The sequence below is a fragment of the Panicum virgatum genome, chromosome 3N (assembly GCF_016808335.1).
Source record: "Panicum virgatum strain AP13 chromosome 3N, P.virgatum_v5, whole genome shotgun sequence".
NCBI classification, from domain to species: Eukaryota; Viridiplantae; Streptophyta; class Magnoliopsida; order Poales; family Poaceae; genus Panicum; species Panicum virgatum.
Genome location: NC_053147.1, coordinates 56,144,714 through 56,171,078, shown reverse-complemented (window position 1 = coordinate 56,171,078; position 26,365 = coordinate 56,144,714). Strand labels below are relative to the sequence as shown.

The window sequence follows — 26,365 nt, the reverse complement described above, 5'->3', positions numbered from 1 at the left end:
GTCATTAGGACAAGCATGTATCTTCTGTGCCTCTAATCCTAAAGGACAAGCAACTTTTTTTGCCTCGTATGTTGTCTCCGGCAAGGTGTTACCCTCAGGGAGTAAGTTGTTTATAAGTTTCAGCAACTCCTCGAATCCCTTGTCAGACAAACCATTTGATGCCTTCCATTGCAATTATTCCAATGTGGTACCCAACTTCTTTTGGTCTTGTTTGCAATCAGGGTACAACAATGTTCTGTAGTCCTCTAACATACGCTTCAGATCTCTCGATTCCTTTTCTGTTTCGTAACCTTCCTCAGCTTCGCGCAGCACCTGACCAAGATCATCTTCTACAACGTATCCTTCAGTATCTTCTTCGGGCTCACCCATTGCAGTGTCATTGAAAAAGGAATTATAATTGGCTGCAAAGTCAGGAATCCTGTCCTCTTTTTCTACATTATTATCCAGCATAATTCCTCTTTCGCCATGCTTGGTCCAAACATAGTAGTTCGTCATGAAACCACTATTGAACAAGTGACTATGGATGGTTCTTGATGATGAGTAATTCTACTCATTCTTACAGAATTTGCATGGACAACGAACGAAACCGCCATACTTGTGTTTCTCGGCCGCTTCTATGAATTCATGCACGCCATCCATGAACTCCTTTGAACGCCGGTCGGCCATGTACATCCATTGCCGACTCATCTAGGTCCACAATACATTTATATACATCATTGTACTGTACAAATAGTTCATTCATACTACCAATTTATAACAATATATTTATATAATTGATAATGCATATAACTATAATAAATAGATGCTATTTACTTATCAAATAAATTGAAAAACATATAAATACAATAATTTGATAGTATTCAAATATCAAATAAATTGGTAACGTATATAACTACAATAAGATGCTACAAATAAAAATAATTATCACATATACAAACTAAATCAAGTAATAACTGTTTCTAAAAATTAATTGCTAAGTTATAAAGAAAAATAACTAACCTTTTTTCAAAAAAAAACAAAAATTTGCCTCCCCTCACCCCACTCAGTTGCCATGAACAGTGAGTTCACGGCAGCTTGAGAGGGGGAGGGGCTGGGGTATTTATAGGCTCGGGCCAAAGGCACCGGTTGATTCAAGGGAAAATTCGATTCATGCCACCACAACTCTGTGAATTTGGGTTTCACGTTGAAAATCATGCCACTCAATGGCATGGATTTCAACATGAAATCCAACTTCAAGAAGTTGTAGTGGCATGGATCCAACTAACCCTTGATTCAATGACCTGGTGCTAAAATTAATTCAATAGCACCGGGTCAAGGTACCAACCGGTGCCTTAGGCCCGAGCTCCTAGCAGCTGCCACGTTTCATTTCCATAGGAACCGGTTATTCCTATAAACCGGTGCCTTTAGCGCCGACTTCATTTGGTACCGGGTGGTGGTTCAGACCGGTTCCTATGGTGATGCATTGGAACCGGTTGGAACCACCACCCGGTGCCAATTGCCCTCCACTAGATCGGTCGATGGCCAAAGGTACCAGCTGCAACAGCAGCTGGTACCTTTGGCCAGGACCGATGGCCCATTTTCTAGTAGTGCATCTACCATGCAACAATGCTTGATTCCGTGTATTGGAGATTCTGTGTAGATGGTTCATGCCGATTCATCCTTCAATATTGCAACAGCCAATCCTGAAGTCTTGCATGGCGTCGGCATGAGGTGTATATCTGGTGAAGCCTACCAAGATGACACCCTAAAGATGGCTGATTTCAAACTGGAAATAGTTCAAGAAATCGGCTCAGAGGCGTCGTTCTGATCATTTAAGTCAGGACAAATATAGCCAATACTATGTATCACCTTTAGTTTAAAATATAGAAAAGAAAAGGATTCAAGTGGACTAGATTGGTTGGATGGTTAGCTATTCTAGAAGTTAATCCTTTTTATAGGTGATATTATGTATCATCGCTGGTTCAACAATGCAAAGTTTTACAAAGGCACGAGTTGCAGAGAAGGCGCACTCTTGTCCATGGTCAGTCGACTCTGACTAGTGGACTAAAGCCAATCTAAGCAGTCGGCTCTGAGGGCATATTCCAGTGGGTGAAGACTTTGATTATAATCAAGACACAAACAAACAAGTCAATGATTATTAAGCAGCAGGGACTAACAATCATGAGACTATGTTGCTATCAATACTGCCGATACTGGTAATATCAAAGAAACCTTACTTTTTGCTGCATAATTGCTTGGGAGTTTTATGTTGCAAAAATGAAAATAGCTTAGCTCCTCAACGATAAGATAAATTCCTACCAGAGCCATATGTTGATACATATTTGAAAACCTTATACATATGCTACTTGTTTTTGCGTTGAGCCTTGTCAAATTGTTTGTGACCCTTGTGAGATTTATTTCATGCTTTTAAGATAAAAATCACATACACTCCACTGATGTTTCCATTGCAGGGTATTCTAGATGTTAACTAATGGTCGCATCGCTGTAGTTTTGTCTAGATTCACCTACTAGGCTATTCATTGTACTGACTTCTACACTAGAAGTTACACGGAAACATGCCTCCCATCCACACAGAAAATACTCCATGTATTTGACGTGATCATTATATTTATCATGCAAAAGGATATGGGCTATGCAAAAGAAAAAAAATCCATGCACAAAAGCATGAGAAGGAAGAAAAAAGAAAAGAGAAGGAAAGGTAGCCCATATCTCAAAATAAAAGAAAGAGTCATGCAGAATGGAATGTGAGTTCCATCCAGAGACTCCACACACATGCACTTCTTGGTCTGATTGCGTGACTTGCTTTCTCCATTGGATTAGTTTTTGACTTTGCAATATATGCGGAATAAGTATGTTTTCTTTTAATTCCCTACCCTGAGCTCCACAAAAAGCCAAACTAGATATAGGAAGAAAGGAGGCAACACAATGCCTTTGTGAGGAATCATATACATGGAGTGATATGAGAGAATCATTCGGGGGAGTAAAGTTATGTCTTGATTTGAAAATCTTTCAAAATCCCACGTTTATAAGCAGGAGAAGTAATGTTAACTTGATTAAACTACATTGGTTTCCTGATAAGAAACTTGAAGGGGCTCATCAGCTATGAAAAATGGTTACCAGAAAAGTTTATCATGGTCTCCAGTTCGCTATGGCCTTTCATCTGTCAAGTGTTCTAGGCTTTAACTTCCAGGCACGATCAGATGACTAGTGTAGCCACAAGACGCGTTGGGAGTGCAGGCCCAGGAGCAAAAAATGAAGGTTGTGCCCTTAGGCACGTTGTTGGAGTTGTTGGGATTGGCCATCGAATTCGCCGGTGAACTCGCCGAATCCCCTACCTGTGTGCTAGCTATCAATGTTTAGCCACCATGCCTGCTTAGGGATACCCCAAGCAATAGGGTTGTAGGTACGGAAACACTGAGTGCTGGAACCGATGGTGCAAGGAACACAAAGCTTTAGATAGGTTCGGGCCGCGAGATGCGTAATACCCTATGTCCTGTGTGTTGTTTGTATTGCCTTAGGTGATGTATGTTTCAAGGGAGTCCCTGCCCACACTTATATAGTCTGGGCAGACTGGAAATCTTAGCCGAAAACTACTCAAGGAGTCCTTCCCAATATCTATCATGATCACCCCCACCGGCGCCACTCCCTCCAGCTGCTGAAGCCATATTTTATTGAAAAATACCTTTATTTTCCACAAAATTATAAATTCTTACCATTACAATGCAAATATTATTTACTATTACAATTACAATGATCAGATTAATAACTCTTGCAAATAACAATGAAATCATATAAAAAATATACAAATAATCCATCACTAGAGTGTGAGCATGAACGAATGCAACACTAGAGTGTCAAAATAATCCATTCATAATACAAAAAATTCTAATATACTCATTTCATTAATTAATTCATGAATACAAAAATCAACTATCTACAATATGGTCATATATACAAGTACATCGCATGAAGTGTCTAAACTCATTCTAAAATTTTCTACTATCCACATACTCATCTAAATCTAAAAGAAAATCACACATACATATGCAATCTAAATGTCCAAGAAATAAGTTAGCTACACATTTTCTCTATTTCTAAAGTATGAAATGAGCTATACAAGCCAAGGAAGAAGAGAAAAACAAGCCCCAAACCTTTAGCGCCGATGGATGGACGGGAGAATCAAAGATCTTTTCACAAATGTGGTGAAGAAATGAGCAAGAACTCCCCTCTCTCGAGCCAAGAACAGCACGAACAAGTGAGCTGAATGGCTCGGGCGGGGGAGAGGGAAGGGGATAAGGGGGCCAAGGAGTTTTGTCCCGGTTGGAGACACCAACCAGGACAAAAGGGGGGCATTTTATCCCGGTTGGTGGCTCCAACCCGGACAAAAGGCCCCTGTCCCCCCCGCTGGCCCTGCTAGCCGTTGGACCCGGGACAAAAGCCACTTATTGTCCCGGGCCCAAAGGCTGCCAGGACAAATGGCCTGGAACAAAGGTCTGTTTTGTTGTTGGCACCACCGCACAACAACAATTAGGCACAAAACTCAACCAAAAACAAGAAATCATACAAGTGTTGTCATTTCAGTCATCAAGAGAATACAACTTCTATTCTCGCATAAACTCAAACTCAAACTACAAAAAAATAGTACAACAATTCCTCCCACGATTAAGAAAGGAATAAGAAAACCAAATTTTTGATGAAAGAAACATCACACGCACGGGACCTCTTGTTGCCAAGGGATCAAAGTTTCCTTTTGGTTCTAGCTATGGGAACTGGGACAAGATCGTTTTTGTAGTAAATAGTAATGAAGAATAACCGGTACTAACGTTCACAGACGAATGCTCCAATTTTTAATAGTGTATGCTAGCTTTCTGAAAGAGGACAAAGATTCCTAGGAGCGATGCATTAAACTTCTACAATTTTTTTTACGGAAAGTAAAAGGTAAGACAGGTGCAATAACCTCATCTGCCTAAATTGTAGAAAATTACATTACGCTGGTTGCTTTAAAATTCCTAATTGGCAACTAGTAATTCTTAATTGTAGAAATTATGTTACGCAACTAGATTTTTTTTTTGAAATTTCGGAGTGACATTCTTTTCCTATATACAATGTACCCAAAAACCATGCAAGAAGACAAAATAAAGAGTAGCTTAGAAAGGACGCTCCTCCCCCATGATTAGGTCGGAGCACATGCGGTCACCAGACCTTCAATTTGATAATTTGCAAATGGACTTTTTTTATTGCGAGGTACTACATCCTAGATTATAATGAGAGAAGAAAAATGAAACCTCAGCCAAACCACTTCCTTCGACCATTGACCAAGGCAGCATACATTATCCATTTTATTGGGCAGGAGGTCATGTTGTATCCTGGGCACACTACTAAAAAACGATTTGTAGCAACGCCCCGGTTTTTTTAGAGGCGTAGAAGTGGATGAACTCTTGGAATCAATCTTACTGGTTATAAACTCTTGAGATAGACATCCCCACTGCAGATGGGAAGAATTGTCTTGGTGAATGTGTCGGCAGCACGATTCTGTGGCATAAACGAGATATCTTACTGGTTAGTCAAATAACTATGCCTGTTATGGAACATATCTCTCCACATACACGAGAGGAATCACCTGCAGCTCCGCCATCACCTGCGGCTCCGCCATCACCTGCGATCACCAGCGGCTCCCCCATCACCTGCGGCTCCGCCATCACCAGCGGCTCCCCCATCACCTCCGGCTCGAGAGGAACGAGAGCCGACACCTGCGGCTCCAGAGCAACGGAAGCCATCAAATGTGGCTCCGCCATCACCTCCGGCTAGAGAGGAACGAGAGCCGACACTTGTGGCTCCAGAGCAACAAGAGCCGTCACCTCGGGCTCCGCCATCACCAATGGCTCTAGTGACACGAGAGCCGCCAACTCAGGCACCGCCATCAACAACGGCTCCAGTGACCCGAGAACAATCAAGTGAGCCAACGACATTGGCTTCTCAGAGTAGATCAGTGCTACCTCGAGTTCTGCAGTCTTACCAAAAGGAAAAGGAAGGGTCCGAAATTGTGAATAGATGGCATGCCGCAAACAAGAAGTCTGATGAAAAAGCTAAGAAGGCTAAGATGAATAGTCACAGGAAAAACCACCAACTTCTAGTGGCAGTAGAAAGTCGGGCTTTTCTATGCCCCGCACGGACACAGTGTACAACAGGGTGCTTGCGGTTGATGGCCTTCTAGACTTAGAAGATGCTCCTCTAGAGTTTGCGTACGGAAAGGACTTACTACCGAGCTGGATATTATGTGATTGTCCAACTTACATGAAGAGGATGCATAACTGGTAAAAGAGGGCATGTAGACTTGGGCTGAGAAGCCTAGGTGCTCCACACCATAAGGATGTATTCGGACTTAAGGGGCCACAGATCAATGATATCACATTTGATTTTGAAGACATCCAACAAATGTTCCGCCTCTCACAACTTGGTATCGAAATGGTTCGACTATGGTGCATGTAAGTGCCTCATCGACTTTGTATTACATTCTATAGTATTGTATAAGCATAAATATTTAACGTCATACATTAATTTTACAGGATGCAAACAATGGATGCTATTATTTGTAATTTCAAGGTCCGGTACCTTGATCCCGTAGCGATTTGCGAGTCTTTGCACGCTGGGCCAAAAAGGATGAAGGACGACGATGACTATCTAAAGCCATTTGAAACAAAGAAGGAGAAAGATGCGGCACACAACATATTTCACGAAGAAACCATGAAGAGGGTTGCGGCCTATATAGCGCTTATGATGGAAACGTGGGTAGACATGGATTGCATATTTGCGCCATACCCCGTTCAATAAGTCTAATACCAATTATTTGATTAACCATTACTCCGATATCGATGCCTACAAATCATACATTAACTTTTTTTTTGTTTTACAGAGGTCACTGGATTGCATTCCAAATAATGCCAAAGCGTGGAAGAGTTGCCGTACATGACTCCTTGGACTGGCGAACCGACGCTTACCAAGAATTCATAGACCTTATTCAATTGTGAGTGAATTTCTTATCTTCCATATGCACATCTGTCTCTTGTGTCTCTAGAGAAATATGACTACATAAATTAACTTTCCATATTTTCAATTTAAAACAGGGTATACAAGTTCAACGCAAAAAAAAGACTTCTTTATCCTGCCGACAGAAAGCAAATGACTTTTCGCACAAATTTTTGTAGCCACAAGAAACCGGCAAGTTCCGTGTACTGTGGGTACTACCTGTGTGAGAATATGAGGCTGAAAGGGAGATACACTACTGATCCCAAATGTGTAAGGGCCTACTTTTTATTACGGATAGATGTTTGCACATTGTTTATTACTGTACCTACATCCTACAAATTGCTAATTTTATTATCTATTCAATAATAGCAGCTTGACCCGGTGAAATACGGAGGCCAGCTCCACGAAGGCAAATTTTGCACAAAGTGGTCAACGTGGAAGGCAAATTTTTTGACGAAACTTCATATTTAGCAACGAACAATAAATACCTTTCACTTCATGAGTGGCACAAATTCGGGCACGGTTAAGCGCCCAAGGGGAATGATGGAAAATATGTATAAGAGCTAAATTGTGATGATGTACTATTGATATTTGTTTTTCATCAATGAATTTTATATGAGTAAGTATCTTATGTCTAACATATTCGATGTCCGGATCGCAAACAAGTTTGAAGTTAGGACGTTATCATTAATAGACGTATAATAGTGCGGACCTGACGTATAATAGATGTATAGATCAAAATTGCGAATTCAAATCCCGTAAGAAAACACGAATTCAAAAATTTTAGGCGGGCGGGAAAACTATTTCTAGGGGCAGGTCTGGGTCTCACCCGCCCCTGAAAATCTTTTTGTAGGGGCGGATGAGACCCCAACCTGCCCCTGGAAAAGCATTTACAGGGGCGGGTCTGGGGATCACCCGCCCCTACAAAACGGTTTTAAGGGGCAGGCAACCCCCACCCGCCCCTACAAAATTATTTTCAGAGGCGGCTCACGTGCCCGCCCCTGCAAATCGCCATTTTTAGCTGCGAAAAGCAGGGGCGGTTGCGCCGTCCATCCCTAGAAATGTCATTTCGCCCGCTTTCTGCAGTAGTGGCAGGTTGTCGTGCCCAGTATACGACAACGAAACTGACCGTGATGTATGCTGAGTAGGACATCTCCATATAGGCAGGTCTGTATATGATAAAATATCTGATCATGATGTCTCAGGATTTATTTCGAGCAATTCAGACAGCCCATCAAATGGGCCAAAGATAAACTGTTAAATAAGTTGTCACCCATCTAACTCTAGTATTGATTGATGAGTAATGTAGTCACTGTACCCATCAATCCAGCTGGCCTCCCATAATTGACTACCCCTGTACGCTTTTTGAAGGAGGACTTACATGGCCTAGGAGCGATGATTTACCCTTCTAAACTTTTTTACGTAAAGTAAAATTTAAGACAAGTCCAATAACCTCATCTCGAAAAATCGTAGAAAAATTATGTTATGGTAATTGCTTTAAAATTTTCAATCTAGTTCCAATTCTATACTAGTAGGGATACTTAGGGATTTTACTTACGGATTTTAAATAATGCAAAACAATAAATTACTAAGGGTAAAGAGATGTTTTGAACACTAATTTTTTTTGAAATATAAAAAACTTGACAGTCAGCCCTAGTCTATGTTGGAGCACCTGTGCGAAGATATCGATTCCCAGGATTCAAGAAAAGACAAAGGGCTCACTGCTGGCAATCCATCTCCAACTCCTGATCGGCGGATTTCAAACCAAGCAAAATCGTACCTTTTAAGGCTCTATATGTACAAGTCTCTTTTCCTTGAGGTAACACCCCAAATTTCGCTTTCATAATAATTAAAACTTATGAGCAGTGAGCCCGGAGCTTTGGTAAGGAGTCAATGCACATCGATTGCTGGTTCTCTTTACTATATGAGCGCAGACACTGATCGATGGCAAACAGAAGGGGTATAAAAGAAAAGGAAACCTGATACCCTGTACCCAACAACCATGCAAGAAGACAAAATAAACAGTAGCTTAGAAAGGACGCTCCTTCCCCTTATTAGATCCGAGCACATGCGTTCACCAGACCTTCAATTTGATAATTGGAAATTGGATTTTTTTATTGCAAGAGGTACTGCCTCCGAGATGACTTCCTGCCTCCGTTTTATATTTAGGCCTTATTTAGTTCTAAAAAATTTTCAAGATTTCCTGTCATATCAAATTTTTAAACAAATACATGGAGCATTAAATATAATTTTAAAAAATAATTAATTATATAGTTTAGCTAAAAATGATGAGATGAATCTTTTAAACCTAATTAGTGAATAATTGGACACTAATTACTAAATAAAAAACGAAAGTGCTACAGTAGTCTAACTCATAAAATTTCACGAACTAAACATGCCTTTATAATCATAGGCCGTGTTTAGATCCAAAATTTTTGTAAATCGTCTGCATGGTGTATTAAATATAGTTGAAAAATAAATCGCATTACATAAATGTATTGTAAATCGCGAGACGAATCTAATGAGCCTAATTAGGGCATGATTAGACAATAAATTACTACAGTAAATTTACAGTAAATATGCTCTAACGATGGATTAATTAGGCACATTAGATTCGTCTCTTAGTTTACAGACGAGATCTATAATTAGTTTTGTGATTAATTTATATTTAATACTTCAAATGTTGAAAGATTTCCTTTCAAAATTCAAAAATCCAAAATCCAAAATAAACTAAACCGACCCATCGAAGAAATACGGAGCCTCGGCCAAACCACTTCCTTTGACCATCGACAAGGGCAGCACACATCATACATTTATATTGGGCAGGTCAGGTGCTTTGTCGTATGCTGGGCAGGTTGTGCTGGGGACGCCACCGAGCCCTCACACCGACGACCCGCAATATCAGGAGTTAAGTCAAGAAACCAACTGTAGAGGCTTCGGCGAAGGGCCTGAGAAGACCCAAGAACGCGTGAAGAGAATTGGGTGGTGCGACCCCACCCCCATGACCACCACCTGCCCCTGCGCCTAGATCTAACGAATCTGCGCCCACGAGGCCAGCCCGTCTCCGGCGCAGGCGCAGGCGCAGCACCCGCTCAGCTGGCGGCTCCATTCAGCTTGGCTCCGACGCATGAAACTCATCTCGTCTCTCCTCGTAGTTCTACTGCCATGTCACTTGTTTTTAATTGCTGATGTGCCATCTCCTTTACTGGGAAAGAAACTTCCATCCTCAAGCCTTACTCCTAGATTTTCTTTGACTCCCACCAGGCGTGAAGAACATCACAACAGCAAGAAACCAAGGAAAACCCAACATAACCTGCCACATGCCTTCCCATTTCCAAGCTAGAAAATAAGAAAACTTTTACGCGGTTGTAGACTACAGGCAGCTAGCTCCATTCGTCTCTGCATTGGGCATCATCTTGGCTCCAGTTCTTCTCTGCAGTTGCCACCGCAAACACCAGGTAGGATTTTTGGTCTTCCCTCTCTGAAGCGTTTACAGTTCCTATACCTCTTCTGCAAACGACTCATATATGCCCCGTTGCTATCCTTTTCTTGGTGTCCTCACACACTTTCATTTATGCCCCGCACTTCAATTTGTTCTTTCCAGGTTTAATACATCCCCTTATATTTCAAAACTTTTGCATTAGGTTTTACTAAAAATTTTAACTTTTGAGCTACTTCTGCAGATTCTGTTACCTTGTACTTGCAAGTGAGATGTGCGTACCCTTGAGTTTAACGGCAATCGATGCCAAATTGAAGGTAAAGCAATTATTCATGGCATTAAATTTGAGATAATGATGGTCATAATAAATTCGTGCAGTAACCAGCCATTTTTCAAACTGTGCCACAGACCTGAAGAACTGCCCCCAACATTCAGATGGATTGAAGGATGGACTCCATCTCAGTGTGTAAGGATCTTAAATAATCTTGTTTAATTTTCTGTTCTTGTTGATGCTTGTCTACATCTACTACACCTCAAGCTGAGATGTTTCATCTCGCTTCTATGTACTATTGGGGGGATCTTGTCCTTAGCTCATTTGCTACAAAAATGAACTCCACCCCCAACCCCCTACCGCACAACCACACCGCATGGCACATACGCACACCCTTAGCTATATATTTTTCCCAATATAAGCATGATCAAGTACCACCACTTTACAAGGTCTTACATACTGCAATACATACTTCCTACTATTGGTGAAGGCCTAGTCCATCGGGTTTACTACTACCGGTCAACGTTTCCTGATAGTACATTTACGTTTGGGACAAATGGTTCTGTGACTTGGTGATTTTCCAGGTCCGCTCCTCTGCATTCAAACTCAGTATTGATGTCTTTTTTGACATCCTTAATCAATATTGAGTGGGCTTGCAAGAGCCATTACTGTTCTTCGAGAGCTTCTAGATTTCTTTCCGCAAGCTCTAAATATTTTAAGTTAGCTTCTCGTGCCCTAATTATTGTGTGGGATCTTTTTTCCCTAAAATTCTCGTGCCATAAAATTTTAAGTTATTATTCTAAACATATTTCTTTTTCCTTTTCTATGTAAATTTTTGCCACTTATTTTCTCTCGTGGGCTGCAAATTCATTTTTTTGTCTCTACCCAGCGCCCCTGCTCGCGAAACCCTCGGCACCTTGCCCTTCCCTGCAGTGCTGCCCATCACCTTCCCCCATGGCCCTCTATTGCTGCTGCAGCCCCTTGCCTGCGCGCCCTGATTCCGCCTATGAACCCCCCGCCCCCACCACCTGCTAGCAGATCTGTTGACGCGAAAATTTCCCACACCGGACGGGGAAACTCATGCGCTCCACGTACGCTAGAACCGGAGAGATCTGCTTTACTCTGAAGTACCGAATCCAAGGGCGCGCGAGCGGTGCGCTAAGCATGCCAGTCAATTTGACAAGGAGGAAAAACATTAAATACCGGGAGGCCATCAGCTACCCAGCTGATGATGATGATGCCAGCAATCGGCTATCGTACAGACGATTGTATAGGGTGTGGTCTACACTTAAAACTCCGTGACCTGCAAACAACACCTAGATCGGATCTAAATCAGCCTATATGATCTGATCACCGGCACTAGCCGATCAAGATGGATATAGGCTGGATAAATTATGACAAAAACTTAAAACAAATAGATTAAACAGGTCAACCTAGCAAGATCTAAGCAGATGTCGGTAAATTGGTGATAAAAACAATAAAAAGCCAGATTAACGGATCAAGATTAACATAACAAGTTACTAGCTTTTATCGATAACTGATGAGCAAACCAAACCTCGCCGGACGGATCCAGAGTGCTCGATAACTGGTGAATAAGCTAGTTCCCTTCTGGACGGATCCAACTTACTCGATAAATTGTGAACAGTTAAACCCCACCGGATGGACTTAACATGCTCGGTAAATTTGAGCACCATAGACGGAGGAAGAAGCAATGCGCCGTCAACCTGAGCCCATCTACGCAACTCTTCTCGGAACTTTTCAACAAACGAATGACATACCTGCTGAGAAGAACTCGTATGGAGAAAAAACTACTACAACTAGGATGAAGCCACCGTGCGGAAAAGTAGATGCATCGAATGTAAAAGAGTTTTTGTTGAATGTGGTTGATTAAAATTAACAAATGACGGACGTCTGCTATTTATAGCCTAGCCCTAACCTCCCGTGCCGATACGGCAATAGTACAGCGTGGTAATCACAAAATAAAACTTCGTAACTAATCAACAAAAAATTTAAAAGATAACTTGCCAACAAATCGCGTTCTGTGATGCTTCCTTCTAGCCCAAAAGCCCATTCTGCTCCAGCTTCTTCTTTTGCATAGCATCGGCCCATTCCGATCGGCCACCTGCTCCAAAGCTTGACACATGCCAAAAAATGGTGTCAACAATGTCACCACTATTTCGGAGTAAAATATAATTGTACTCCCGAGATTCTCCTTCAGTCCGATTAGTTTCCTTCTCTTTCGCGTGGACAACTCCACATAGTTGTTTCCCCGCGTCCCGTGTAAGCGGCAAGCTAAAAACTCTTCTTTGCCCCTGGCTCTCCATCTTCCTGGCCACTCATTTGGAATGCGGTGGTTCACCTTCCATCTTTTCACCCCAATCTTGTTTCAATTCACCTCTTAGTCATCCCTCAGCCGATTCAGCCTTGCCCTAAATAGGGAACCTCTGAACAGCAAACCCAAGCTCAATGGCCATCAAAGCTCCTGCCTTCTTCCTCCTTCAGGAAAACCCTAGCCGCTTCTTATTCAACAATGGCCAGCAACAAATGCGCCAGTGAGGGTCCTTCTAGCCAACCACTAGCAGTTCATCACCGCCTTGGGTAATTGTCTTTGCTTCTTCACAGCTCCCGTTTTTCCACCATTGCAGATTTGTTTCATGATCTTCCTTTACTTTAGCATCACCCCGCTCTTCATCCTTAAAGCCACCAAGCCCATTCCATGGCGTCGATGAAGAAACCAGAGAGCTCATCAGGACACTCATCCTGGAAAAGTGTGAGGCGTGAGAAGACTACTCAGCGGCCACCCTTGAGATTGATCGTTTGAAAACCTACATCGACCTTGTCAAGGTGGCCTAAGCAAGCGCTGAAGACGAGACGCGGGCCACTCGTGCCCAATTAGCCAGTGCTGACGCCAGAGTAGCAGGTAAGATTGCTTTCTTCAACAGAGTAGTAGTAGTAGTAGTAGTAGTAGTAGTAGTAGTAGTAGTAGTAGTAGTAGTAGTAGGAGTAGTAGTAGTGGTAGTGGTAGTGGTAGTGGTAGTGGTAGTGGTAGTTGTAGTGGTGGTGGTAGTGGTGGTGGTAGTGGTGGTGGTCGTGGTGGTGGTGTGGCAGTGGCAGTGGCAGTGGCAGTGTGGCGGTGGCGGTGGCGGTGGCGGTGGCGGTGGCGGTGGCGGTGGCGGTAGGAGTAGGAGTAGGAGTAGGAGGAGTAGGAGTAGGAGTAGGAGTAGGAGTAGGAGTAGGAGTAGTAGGAGGAGTAGTAGTAGGAGTAGTAGGAGTAGGAGTAGTAGTAGGAGTAGTAGTAGGAGCAGTAGGAGCAGCAGCAGCAGCAGCAGCAGCAGCAGCAGCAGGAGCAGGAGGAGGAGGAGGAGCAGGAGCAGGAGCAGGAGCAGGAGGAGTAGCAGTAGCAGTAGCAGTAGCAGTAGCAGTAGCAGTAGGAGTAGGAGTAGGAGTAGGAGTAGGAGTAGCAGTAGCAGTAGCAGTAGCAGTAGCAGTAGCAGTAGCAGTAGCAGCAGTAGCAGCAGTAGCAGCAGTAGTAGCAGTAGCAGCAGTAGTAGTAGCAGTAGTAGTAGCAGTAGCAGTAGCAGCAGGAGTAGGAGTAGGAGTAGGTGTAGCAGCAGCCGGCAGTAGCAGTAGCAGCAGGAGTAGTAGTAGCAGTAGGAGCAGTAGCAATAGCAGTAGCAGCAGCAGTAGCAGTAGCAGCAGCAGCAGGAGGAGTAGTAGTAGTAGTAGCAGTATCAGTAGGAGTAGCAGTAGTAGTAAAAGTGAATAGCCGGTGTACTTAGCCTGATCTTCAGATCGGCTTCCTGTAAATATAACTAATCATGAATGAATCGGCTCTTTTCTTTTCTATTGCATCTTGATGTGTCAATACATGAATTCCTTAATTATTGGTTATTTCCAACACTGAGAAAAATCAATTGATTAACTCAGAACGATCAACTGAAATGTATCCTTTGCAATCAACCGAGCAATGTACCATCAAAATCTTTCTTTGTGAATCCAAGCTGGTACATTGCTGAATCCTTCTTTAAAGAGTATCTCAACTTCACGGCTAGGAATCGCTGAATCCTTCTTTAAATCTTTGTCAACTTGGCCTTAAGGATAAACTTTTCAATTTCGATTGATCAGATATGTCTTGAACCCCAGCTTTATCATTAACAAAGAAACCGGCCAAATTCAGATGATGCAAATTGGCCATGTTAAATCTGATGGATGTCTTCACCCCAACTCATATTAGCAAATCAACATTTAAGTAGCTTCCTTTTATCCTCCAATTTGATTCACCAATCGAACAAGAATGGCACGAACAACTAGAAATTGGCAGACTTCGGGAATTATCAGAATGGCTCCAGAAAACTTCTCTTTGTTATATCAATCAACTGGCTGACAGATGCCTCTTTGAATAATCGTCAATGTAGTTAATCAGAAGAGCTACGAATAAGAAAATTCAATCAATTCCTTCTGATAAATGAGACAACGCCAACACCAAGCCATCTAGCCATCATAAATTTGTTTTGTTAATGTTTTTGCACTAAGGGCGATACATGTCATATCGGCCATGATACAACCAATGCTCGAAACAATCGGCTATAGAGAATGAATCCATCTTTGTAGAATCGGTGAATCATCAATCTTCAGCAACGATACATGGTATTGGCTATAAAAGGATTAGCTATTAGAATAAACGATGGTCCATCCGAGCTGAAGCAACCCAATCCTTTTCTTTTCCTTCATTATTCAATTTTCTCATATTTTTATGCTAAAGGCGATACATTGTATCGGCTATCTCCTTTCCTGTTTTGGATGATCAGGATGGCTCTTCCGAGCCGATTTCTTGAACTGTCTCCGGTTTGAAATCAGCCATCTTTAGGGTGTCACCTTGCTAGGCTTCACCAGATATGCACTTCATGCCAACACCACGCCACACGTCAGGATCGGCTGCAACAATGTCGAAAGATGAATCTATGTGGACCAGTTCCATAGAATCTCTGATCCATTGGATCTGGCACTGATGCATTGCTGATGGAATGCAACAGTTGGCATGAATCCAATCCCTGCCGAGGAGTAAAACATACGAACCTTTGCCGTTGATGATGAAGAATGTAGTGCTTTGCTTCCAATCGTCAAGTCAACACAGACTGCTCCTTGTGCTGGCGACATATCTCCCTCAAAGTCAGTCAGCATCATATTGGTTTGGACTAGATCCTCCTCCATGAATCCAAGCTTCCTGAACGTCGCATATGGCATGAGATATACCGTAGCACCTCCATCGACAAGCATCTTGGTCATTGGCTTGCCGTTGACAAACCCCTTGAGAAGTAATGGCTTTAGATGTTTGCGTCTCTTCTAGCTTTTCAAATGTGGCTGGAATAGGATCTAATGATAATTTTGACACAGCCTGCTCAACGTCTTCATCTGATGGAGGTTTGAATTCCATCGGCAAGAGAAAAACCATGTTAACCGACGCAGTCGGAACTTCATCAGCTTTGTCCTTGGCGCGCGACACCATTGACCTACGACGCCGTTCTTGACGGGCACACTCTTCTTCCTGCTAACGCTCTCGGTCACGCAGCCTCTATATGCGCCTCTTCTGGGTACATGTTAGACCTCCAGGGCACCACTGATCTGGATTGACATCAGGCTGATGGTAAACTCCCTGGATCTCTGGATCTTGCGCATAAGGCTCATCAGGAACATGAGTATTGGTTTCCTCTACCAATTGCTCCTGAGGGGAAGTTCTTCTTCCCAGTCGATCAAGGATAGAAGCATGCCTTCTCTGGGGCTCGTCCCTATAAATCGGTTGTTGGCTTGGACCACCGAAATGCTGCCTCTTGTATGGGAACTAATTCCCACACACCTTGTTGCATTCAGGGCAGTCATCAACTGATGGTACTCGCAAGCCTGCGTTCCAGCAGTGCATGATGAATGGACACTGCCAGTGCTCTTCTTCTCGCCTGGCACGTTCCTCTTGCCGGTGTTGTTCCTTCTCCTGCCGACGCTGGTACTTGTTGATTAGCATCTGAGATGTTACGCGTCGGCTGCCCCTCCCCCCCGAGTTGGTTGGCCAATGCCTGCGCCCTGGGGTCAACAGCTCCCGAACGATTGGCTCATTCAGAAGTCAAGATCTTGGGCCCCGTCTTGGCATCCTGATCCTTCACATCCACCATGTTGTTGGGGAAACGATGATCGTCGATCTTCATCGGCTTTTCTGGCGCACCAAACTTGATTCTTCTCGCTTTTATAGCTTATTGGACCTCCTTGCAGAACACCCTGCAATAGCAAGTGCGAGAAAGAATTATGCCACTTGCAAAACCTGTGATTCTTCAATTCAGCAGCCGACATAATCGTATGATTCACTGATAGTTTGATCTGTCCTTCCTGAAGCAACAGATCGAAGATCCTGTCGGCTTTTGTAATGTCTAACCCATACTTCTCCCTTTCATTTTTAGCAAACGAGCACAAGACTGGCTCTCTTTTCTTGGTCCACTTGGCCAAGCCAATCTCTACCTCCTCATCGGAGTTGGAGGAATCTCCAATGAAGTTGATCCTTTTTTGAGGGAGAGTCCTTCCCGGAATCAGGGCTCGAACATTTACACTTGCTAGACTTTGAGCGAGATGACTTAGGCTGTCAAACTCTTGAGAAGAGAACCTTTCCTTAATGTGTGGTAGCAGTCCTTGAAAAGCCAATTCAGCTAACTGGCTATCACTAACGGATAGGTTAAAGCACCTGCTCCTGGTATCCCTAAACCTCTGGATGTAGTCCGTGACAATTTCATCGTTCCTCTGCCTGACGGATATCAGGTCTGTGGGCCTTATGTCATGTACTCCTGCGAAGAAATACTTGTGGAACTGCTTCTCCAGATCGGCCCATGTGGTGATGGAGTTTGCTGGCAAAGAGGAGAACCATGCAAAGGCCGATCCAAACAGCGAGAGTGCGAACAGATGAATCCTCAGAGCATTGATTCCCGCAGCTTCTCCATACTAGATCAGGAATTGGCTGATGTGCTCAATGGTGGACATTGAATCTTGTCCATAGAACTTGGTGAAATCCGGCACCCTATATCTGTTGGATAAAGCAATATGATCATAACCTCAGGGTAAGGCTTATGGTACATGAATGCCGGCTCTTTGGGCTTCAAGCTGAATTGATCATGCATCACATCGGCTATCTGTGCAGACCAATCAACAACTTGAGGAACAACAATCTGCTGAGGTGTAGGCGGCTGTTGCATCTGAGCTTGCATCGGCTGAACTTGTTGCGGAGCAGGAACTGCAACAAGCTAGGAAGATGGTTGTTGCTATTGCAGACCCAATCCTTGCTGTTGAAGCTGCAAGGCAGGCATGTGTTGTTGTACTGCTGGCTGCTCCTGGTGAGGTTGACTAGCCACCGCATGTGGCTGGTAACCCAACATGTATGTCATGTAGTTGGCGAGATGAGCATATAGGTAGCAAGATCTTGCAGGTACAGTGCCATCGGCTGAACAACCGATGCTGATATTGTGGTGCCTCCATGCTGCTGAAATTGTGGCGACGATGACTGTTGGAATGGAACCATCGGCCTGGTGATCTGGGGCGACTGCTGCGAGACAAATGGTGCCCCCCAGAGTTGGAAGCATCTGGACTAGGAGAAACCATCATCTCAGGAGGCATCCCGAGAGACGATGGAGGAACATACTCATGTGGGGTGCTGAAGAGGTTCCTCTGGGCCGGTGTAGCCATCGATGGAGAAGTGCTGGTGGAGGTTAGCACCATCTGTACCGGAGTTCCCACAGAGAAAAATGCCAGTGGCTGGAAGAACGCAGGCGGCATAGGAGCGAATCCTGCACTAGCCTATGCAGCACATTCTGCCATCGGCTGAAAGCCGATGTCTGTTGCCAGAGATGCCGCTGCTCTGGTAGCTGCGGCAGCCAATGACTCTGCCTGAGAGTGCACCGGCCCTATATTTCCAGGGGTCCATTGACCACTCATCATTTGATGAACAATGTTCTGGACGTAATTCATCATGACCTTAGATTGATTAATCAAGGCATGATGCATGGCTTGGTCGAACATTTCCTGGAACTTCATGTGGTCTTCAGTGATGGTGATGTGATGCGGTGAAGGAAAGACACCCTTCTGGATGACTTTCCCTTCTCTCCCCACAAAGCTCAATGCTTCAAGGCAGGCGGTCTCATCACCGTCAACAGCTTGGGCCAACTATTGTTTTCTGAACATCAGTGAGATGTTCCTTGGTGACGCGGATGATGTTGTCGTTGCTGATTTCAGATGCGTCTGCTACTTTAGCAGCATCCCAGTGGTCAATTTGAAGTCGATCATGTTATGTAGTGGTTCATGTCGCTACTGTGGATGTTGATGTCGTGTCCCACCGGTCGTGCCAAGAAGCATGTTGACGCGAAAATTTCCCACCCGCCGGACGGGGAAGCTCACACGCTCCATGTATGCTAGGTCTGGAGAGATCTGCTTTCTCCAACGTACCGAACCCAAGGGTGCATGAGGGGTGCGCTAGGTGTACTAGTTAATTTGACCTACAATTAACAAGGAGAGTAAAGCGTTAAATGCCCAAGGGCCATCGGCTGGCCAGCCGATGATGACGCCAGCAATTGCTATCGTACAGCCGATTGTATAGGATCCGGTCTACACTTAAAACTGTGTGACCTACGAACAACACCTAGATCGGATCTAAATCGGCCTGTGAGATCAGATCACCGGGGCTAGCCGATCAAGATGGATCTAGACTAGATAAATTGGGACAAAACTTAAAACAAACTAGATTAAATAGGTCAACCTAGCAAGATCTAAGCAGTTGTCGATAAATTGGTGATAAAAATAGTAAAAAGCCAGACTAACGGATCAAGATTAACCTAACAAGTTACTAGCTTTTATCGATAACTTGTGAGCAAACTAGGCCCTGTCGGACGGATCCAGAGTGCTTGATTACTGGTGAATAAGCTAGATCCCACCAGACGGATCCAACTTACTAGATAAATTGTGAATAGTTAAACCCCGCCGAACGGGCTTAACATGCTCAGTAAATTTGAGCACCATAGATGGAGGAAGCTAGAAGCGATGCGTCGTCAACCTGAGCCCATCTACGCAACTCTACTTAGAACTTTTCAACAAGCGAATGACATACCTGCTGAGTAGAACTCGTAAAGAGAAAAAAAACTACTACAGCTAGGGCGAAGCCGCCGTGCGGAAAGGTAGATGCATCGAATGTAAGGGGTTTTGGTTGGATGTGGTTGATCAAAATTTATAAATGACGGAGGTCTGCTATTTATTGCCTAACCCTATCCTCCCCTGCTGATACAGTAAGATTACAACATGATAATCATGAAAGAAGGCTTCCTAACTAATCAAACGGAAATCTAAAAGATAACTTCCTTCTAGGTTGGCTCCTTGCTTAGCCTCATCGGCTGAGATGCTTCCTTCTGGCCCAAAAGTCCATTCCACTCCAGCTTCTTCTTCTGCACAGCATAAGCCCATTCCATTCTGCCACCTGCTCCAATGATTGATACGTGCTAAAAAATGGTGTCAACAAGGTGACCCCTGACCCCTTCTTATGTGCCCTGGCTCCCATGCACCCCCATGTCTCCCCACAACTGGAAAAAGGGATTGTAGTTAGAAACCAGCTTTATTCCCACTTCTCCATCTGGTACTATGAGACTAAGACGAAAAGTCTCGATCTTCGTCACCGGATAAATTACCCGGTACTAAATCCTTCCTTTTAGTACCAGGTGGAAACACCGCTTGGTACCAAAGCCCTCCTTTAATTGCGATGAAAACACCAACTTTTAGTACTGAGTGGAAATTGCTCTCGATACCAAAGCTTCACACGTCTATTAAAATATCTAAAATATTTTAAACCTGGTACCACCTGGTCACATGATTTTTTCATGTGAAATACCCGCATGTGCGGTGGATGAGATTCAAACACGGGACCTCTTGCCCTGCGTGTACCTTCTTTACCACCTCACCTACACAGCGCTATGATTGGAAGAGAGATACATTCCTTTTAAAGTAACTTGTGTAGGATCTTTTAGTACTGGGTGGTAACACCACCGGGTTCTAAAAGCTATACATTAGTACCAGATGGTGTTTCCACCGGGTACTAATGCCTCCACCGCATTAGTACCGAGTGGAAACACCACCCGGTACTAAAGGCCCCTAGCCACTATGTAATTAAGAAGAGCCATATAGTGACGAGCATCATCTCGCTATAAGGTGGCTGGCATTGTGCCTGTCACTTGCACTACATTACTGTTTAGAACAGGGATGGTTCCAAACGGAGGAAAGGCACTGCTAGTAGGTAGATTCTTTGATCAAGGACAGCATGATTTCTTGATCGGAGATAGTATTTAACAAACTATTAAGTGTTTGTATTCAGCGTAATATGTCAGACTTTCATTATATTTCCAGGCGAGGAATGCATTTTATCCGAACACCCTTTCCCCATCAACCTTCATTATTTTCTTAATTTATTATCTGGCATGTGGAGAATACCATAAATACTAATAAACGAACAGCTCAATCCTTGTATGCAAAGATATAGAATATTTTAAAGTTATCACTCTGCTACAAATTAAAGAATAATTAGGTACAATCTGATCTTCTCTACCGAAGTGTACAAAAAAGAGCTAATTACTTTATTTTTATCTCAACAGGACACAAGAACATCCTGTTGGAAGAACATATATACAAAATATGGCAGAATCAATACTCCTCGCTCTTACAAAAGTGGGTTACTGTTTGGCTGAACAAGCCGGAACCCAGGTGTTAGAAGAAATAAAGAAGTTGAGAGAGCTCCCAAGTAAGGTTAGAAAAATTGAAAGAGAGCTGCGGATGATGAAAAGCAGCATACGGCAGATTGATAGTAGGATTGATGCTGAAGACCTCCACAGTGAATGGATTGTGGAAGTGCGCAAGCTGGCCTACCGTGTCGAAGACATCATGGATAATTTCACCTATCATGCTCTTCAGCTAGAGGGAGAATCGTTCGTGTTAAGACAGGCTAAGAAACTTCACTACAGTAAGGTTTTTAGAAGCATTGCTTCTGACATAACACAGATAGAGGAGGACATACAACATGTTGTGAGCCTGAGAGAGCGGTACATACAATTTGACTATAGTAACCATCAGCAGGCGGCTGCTGAAGCATTTGTGCCGCAAGTTCGATTTCCACAGTTTGTTAATGATGGGGAACTTGTTGGGATCAATTCCTACAGGGATCAACTGACTGATTGGCTGCACAACACCACAGAACAAAATAAGACGGTGATAACCGTGTCTGGTATGGGAGGATTGGGGAAAACTACACTGGTTGCAAATGTGTATGAAAGAGCCAAGAGGGATTTCCAGGCACATGCTTGGATAGCCATGTCCAAGGCGTACACGGTGGACTCCCTACTGAGAACATTGATTAGGAATATCGGTGACACGGAAGAGCAAACGGGACCTGACAAGGCTACACCAGAACTGAGATCAATATTGAACAAGAAACTGAAGAAACACAAAACAATTGTGGTATTGGATGATTTGTGGGAGCAACGAACATTTTTAGATATTAAAGATTCATTCAATGATGTCGGGGAAAGTCGTATTGTTATCACGACAAGATTAGGCGATGTGGCTTCTCTTGCAAGACCGGATCGTCGACTTGAACTCAGATCCCTGGACAACAAAGATGCATATGATCTCTTCTGCAAACGGGCCTTTGCCAATAATGAAAATAATCAGTGCCCCGGAGATCTTGAGAAGCTGGCTAAAGATATTGTGCAAAGATGTCAAGGCTTGCCACTAGCAATTGTCTCAATCGGCATCCTTTTGTCTTCGAGGCCGCAGATTGCATCTGTCTGGACCCAAGTATATAATCAGCTCCGTTACCAGCTAGCCAAGGATGATGATGTGCAGGGAATCATAAACCTGAGCTATCATGACTTACCTGGAGAGCTCCGGAACTGTTTTCTGTACTGCAGTATGTTTCCGCAAAACTACTATCTTTCACGGAGAGATCTTGTTCTGTTATGGGTTGCAGAGGGATTTGCAGTGAAAACTGAAGAGAGCACAGCAGAAGAGGTGGCTGAGGGCTATCTGATGGAGCTGATCCTCAGGAATATGCTACAACTTGTGGAGAAGGATGAGCTTGGCAGGGTCAGCATATGTAAGATGCACGACATAGTGCGGGACCTGGCTATGTCTATAGCTAAGAAGGTGAGATTTGGTACTACAAACGATTCTGATGCAATGACAATAGTGGATAGTGGAATAATTCGTCGTCTGTCAACCGGAGTAACTAATGTAAACAAGCAGATGCGACTACCACATCTTCGGACCCTAATGGCACATGGAAATGGAAACAGTACACCTGCATCATCACCCGGCACAGTATGGTCAATTCTGCTTGAATCCAGGTACCTTGCTGTTCTTGAGCTCCGAGGTTCGATGATCACCGCGGTTCCGTCATCAGTAGGGCAACTTTTTAATTTAAGGTATCTTGGCTTAAGGGATACAAAAATTAAGTTTCTGCCACATTCTGTGGAGAAGCTATCCAACTTGCTAACTCTTGATGTCAAATCAACTTACATAGAAAGATTGCCACGGGGAATTGCAAAGGTCAAGAAACTGAGCCACCTATTTGCTGACTGCTGTGTTGACAAGAGGGAGCTGGTATTCGAATGTCTTAGAGGAGTAGCAGCACCCAGAGCACTATCAACCTTACAAGATCTGCAAACTTTTGAGACCGTCCAAGCAAGCAAGGAGTTAGCAGCTCAACTAGAGAGACTGGTGAAACTTGAAAGTTTGTCCGTTGATAACATAAGAAATGATCAATGCGCAATGATCTTTGCTGCTGTGTCAAAGCTACCATTACTTTCAAGTTTGTCCCTTTCTGCAAGTAATGAGGAAGAGGAATTGTCCCTCAAAGATCTCATCCCGACATCGAACAAGCTCCAGAGGCTGATTGTAAAGGGGAAGTGGACCGCGGGGACGCTTGAATGCCCAATATTTCAGGATCATGGAGGAAATCTCAACTACCTTGAGATAAGCTGGTCCAAGCTTGGAGAAGATACAATGGAGAAACTTTCATCCCATCTACAAAACCTAACATACTTGAGCCTTAATAAAGTGACTATAGTGAATAGTACACAACATATTGTCATTCGTGCAGGAGGGTTTCCAAATCTTAAGACCCTTCGCTTGAAGGATATGCATGAGGTTTTATCATTGGAGATCGAAAGTGGTGCCATTCCCAGCATCGAAGCATTGTATCTTCTGTCTATGACAAAGTTGGGGACGATCCCTAAAGGTATTGATTCCCTTGGTTCCCTCAAGAAGCTCTGGATGGTTAATCTTCATCCAGATTTTGGAGACCGATGGAAGAATCATGGATGGCAACAGAATGTGTCTCGTATTAAAGAGGTCCGCATGATCTAGGGACTTCGCGTTCCCTGCATGACTATGTTATTATCATTTACGACAAGAGGATCGAGTTCGTATGTCTGCCTTTTACTTCTACTAGATACTGTTGTCGCTGTCTGGTGCCTTAGCATTCAAATAGCCTAATAAGGATAAATTGCCATCGTGGTACTTGTTGTGGTTTAATATTATTCATTGTGTGTATTATTTGATAAAGTAAAACATTATCCTTCCTTAGAGAATGGACAAAGAACTGTGTTGGTTTGTAATAATGCTGCGCACTGCGCTTGTTTCTAGCTTACTTTGCTTTTTTTAGTCAATGCATGGTTACTCATTTTTCGGCCGTGCATACTGGGAGCACGCCCGCTTCTCTGTCTTGCGAGCTGCATGGGTGAACTCGCGGGATGGCCAACGTTGAAGACTCCGTGGGCCTTGGTCTGTTAGCCCCAAGTTGCTCAACATTGTAGATCTTTATTTGAGTAACTACTACAGAAACGCTGATTTGTCCCAGTTAGAAAATCCCTATTGTCCCGGTTTCCCAACCGGAAACGATAGGCCGGGATAAAAGGGGTGCCCTTTTGTCCCGGGTCTGGCAACCGGGACAAAAAAACACCCTTTTGTACTGGTTGGTAACACCAATCGGGACAAAAGGGGCTGCCAGCGCCAAGTGCCTGGCGCACCCTTTTGTCCCGGTTGGTGTTACCAACCGGGAGAAAAGGTCCATTTTTTTTGTTTCTCTTTTCTCAATTCTTTTTCTATTTCAATTATACTTTTACATTTCAATTAAACTTATGTATTGGAATTCAGTGTGTAAGATCTCCACTAATATATACATATATATATAGTTACTTATATAATATTTGTCCTAGATAGTTTTCATATATAAACATATATATATACACATATATATTATTGGAGGGCTTAAATATATAATACATACATACTCATAAATAGAAATATAATACATACACACACATATATATTTACATAGGTATATTCGTTCTTAATTATATATATACGCGTATATTATTATATTTGCTGCGATTGTCAATGTGAGATTGTCCATCATAGTAGAATTTGCCTTTTGGATCGAGGACTTGCTGAACAATAAATCCGGACAATTGTTCTTAAATCGCCATAATCTTTTCCTCCGGTATGAGTTTATCGCGCATCTCCTCGACCTATGGAAAATGGGGATAATTAATTTCGACTAATTAAAATACGAGTTCAAACATTAATAAGTTTTTTACTTACTTCCTCCTCCCAATCTGCCAAGGCCTTTGGAGGACCTACCAGACCGTGGATGTTCTCGCATACATAGTATGCGCATAAATTAGTGCCTTGTTTCTGCCTCATACACTTTAAGAGAGAAGAAATTATCAGGTATTTACATGAATATATAATAAAACTAATGAAACGTGCAAGGAATCATCCAAGTGCGTACCGCAAAATCTGTCTTGATCTTCAATTCCTTGTCCAATTTGCCTGGATGATTTTTAGCGACTTGTTTCCAAACCCTGTGCAAGATTAGAATAATTATAGTCAAGTAACAAAGTGATTCAAATTATCGGTCATCGATGGAGTAGTGGTAGAATTACTTTTTCATCATGTTAAGAAGATCATTGTATTGTTCTGGAGGTCTCCTTAATGAGTCCATAACCAACATCATGCTAATGTCGACAAGTATGACTATTAGGACCCAGTGTTGACTGCATGATTATACGAAATAGTTAAGGTTTAAACAATTCGATGATATAGAATAGAAAGAGTTAGACGGAAGGAATCACTCATGCAAAGTTGTAAGGAAACAATATCATTTGCTTGTTGTGATGAACGCTTATGTACTTGAACAATCTCATCGGAATTGTCGCGTAGAAGCCTCCAATTACAAGTAATTGGGTCGATGAAGACGAGGTGAGAGTTTCTCTTTCTCCTGCAAGTTTGTATCTCCATTCTACATGATACCGAATAAATCAAGGGATCAGTATGTTGAGATCATGCAAAACAATACGTAAGGAGAGTAAAATACTTACAGAACCCACAAGCCGACCATAGAGATGTCGAGGTCCTCCTGATGGAATAGTTGGTAAAGTTCTTCCCGGTTTATCCATATAATGGCCCCCCCCCGTAAGAAATTGTCATCTTTAATCTTTGCGCCCTGCATGAAGATGCAATCGGCCATCGCACGCATGTAGTGCTGGTGCAGCTTATACATTTGCGTT

The 26,365-nt window shown here is 43.2% G+C and overlaps 1 protein-coding gene across 3 annotated transcripts; it reads left to right on the top strand.

Annotated features, from left to right (window-relative positions):
• The first annotated feature begins 9,972 nt into the window (after positions 1–9,972).
• LOC120666252 (disease resistance protein RPM1-like) lies at positions 9,973–24,447 on the top strand. 3 transcript variants are annotated; one of them, XM_039946051.1, is made up of 5 exons: positions 9,973–10,177; positions 10,291–10,484; positions 10,710–10,782; positions 10,874–10,931; positions 21,395–24,447. In XM_039946051.1, the coding sequence occupies exon 5, from the start codon at positions 21,435–21,437 to the stop codon at positions 24,159–24,161; it is 2,727 nt and encodes a 908-aa protein (XP_039801985.1). In that variant the 5' UTR covers positions 9,973–10,177; positions 10,291–10,484; positions 10,710–10,782; positions 10,874–10,931; positions 21,395–21,434; the 3' UTR covers positions 24,162–24,447. The 3 variants fall into 3 exon arrangements, with proteins under 3 accessions (XP_039801985.1, XP_039801984.1, XP_039801983.1); XM_039946050.1 differs by having other exon boundaries at positions 10,013–10,484; XM_039946049.1 differs by lacking the exons at positions 9,973–10,177; positions 10,291–10,484; positions 10,710–10,782; positions 10,874–10,931 and adding an exon at positions 11,053–11,320.
• The last annotated feature ends 1,918 nt before the right edge of the window (positions 24,448–26,365 follow it).

Excerpts from the sequence above, each read along its gene's own strand:
- LOC120666252 (XM_039946051.1), top strand. The coding sequence starts at position 21,435 with ATGGCAGAATCAATACTCCTCGCTCTTACAAAAGTGGGTTACTGTTTG.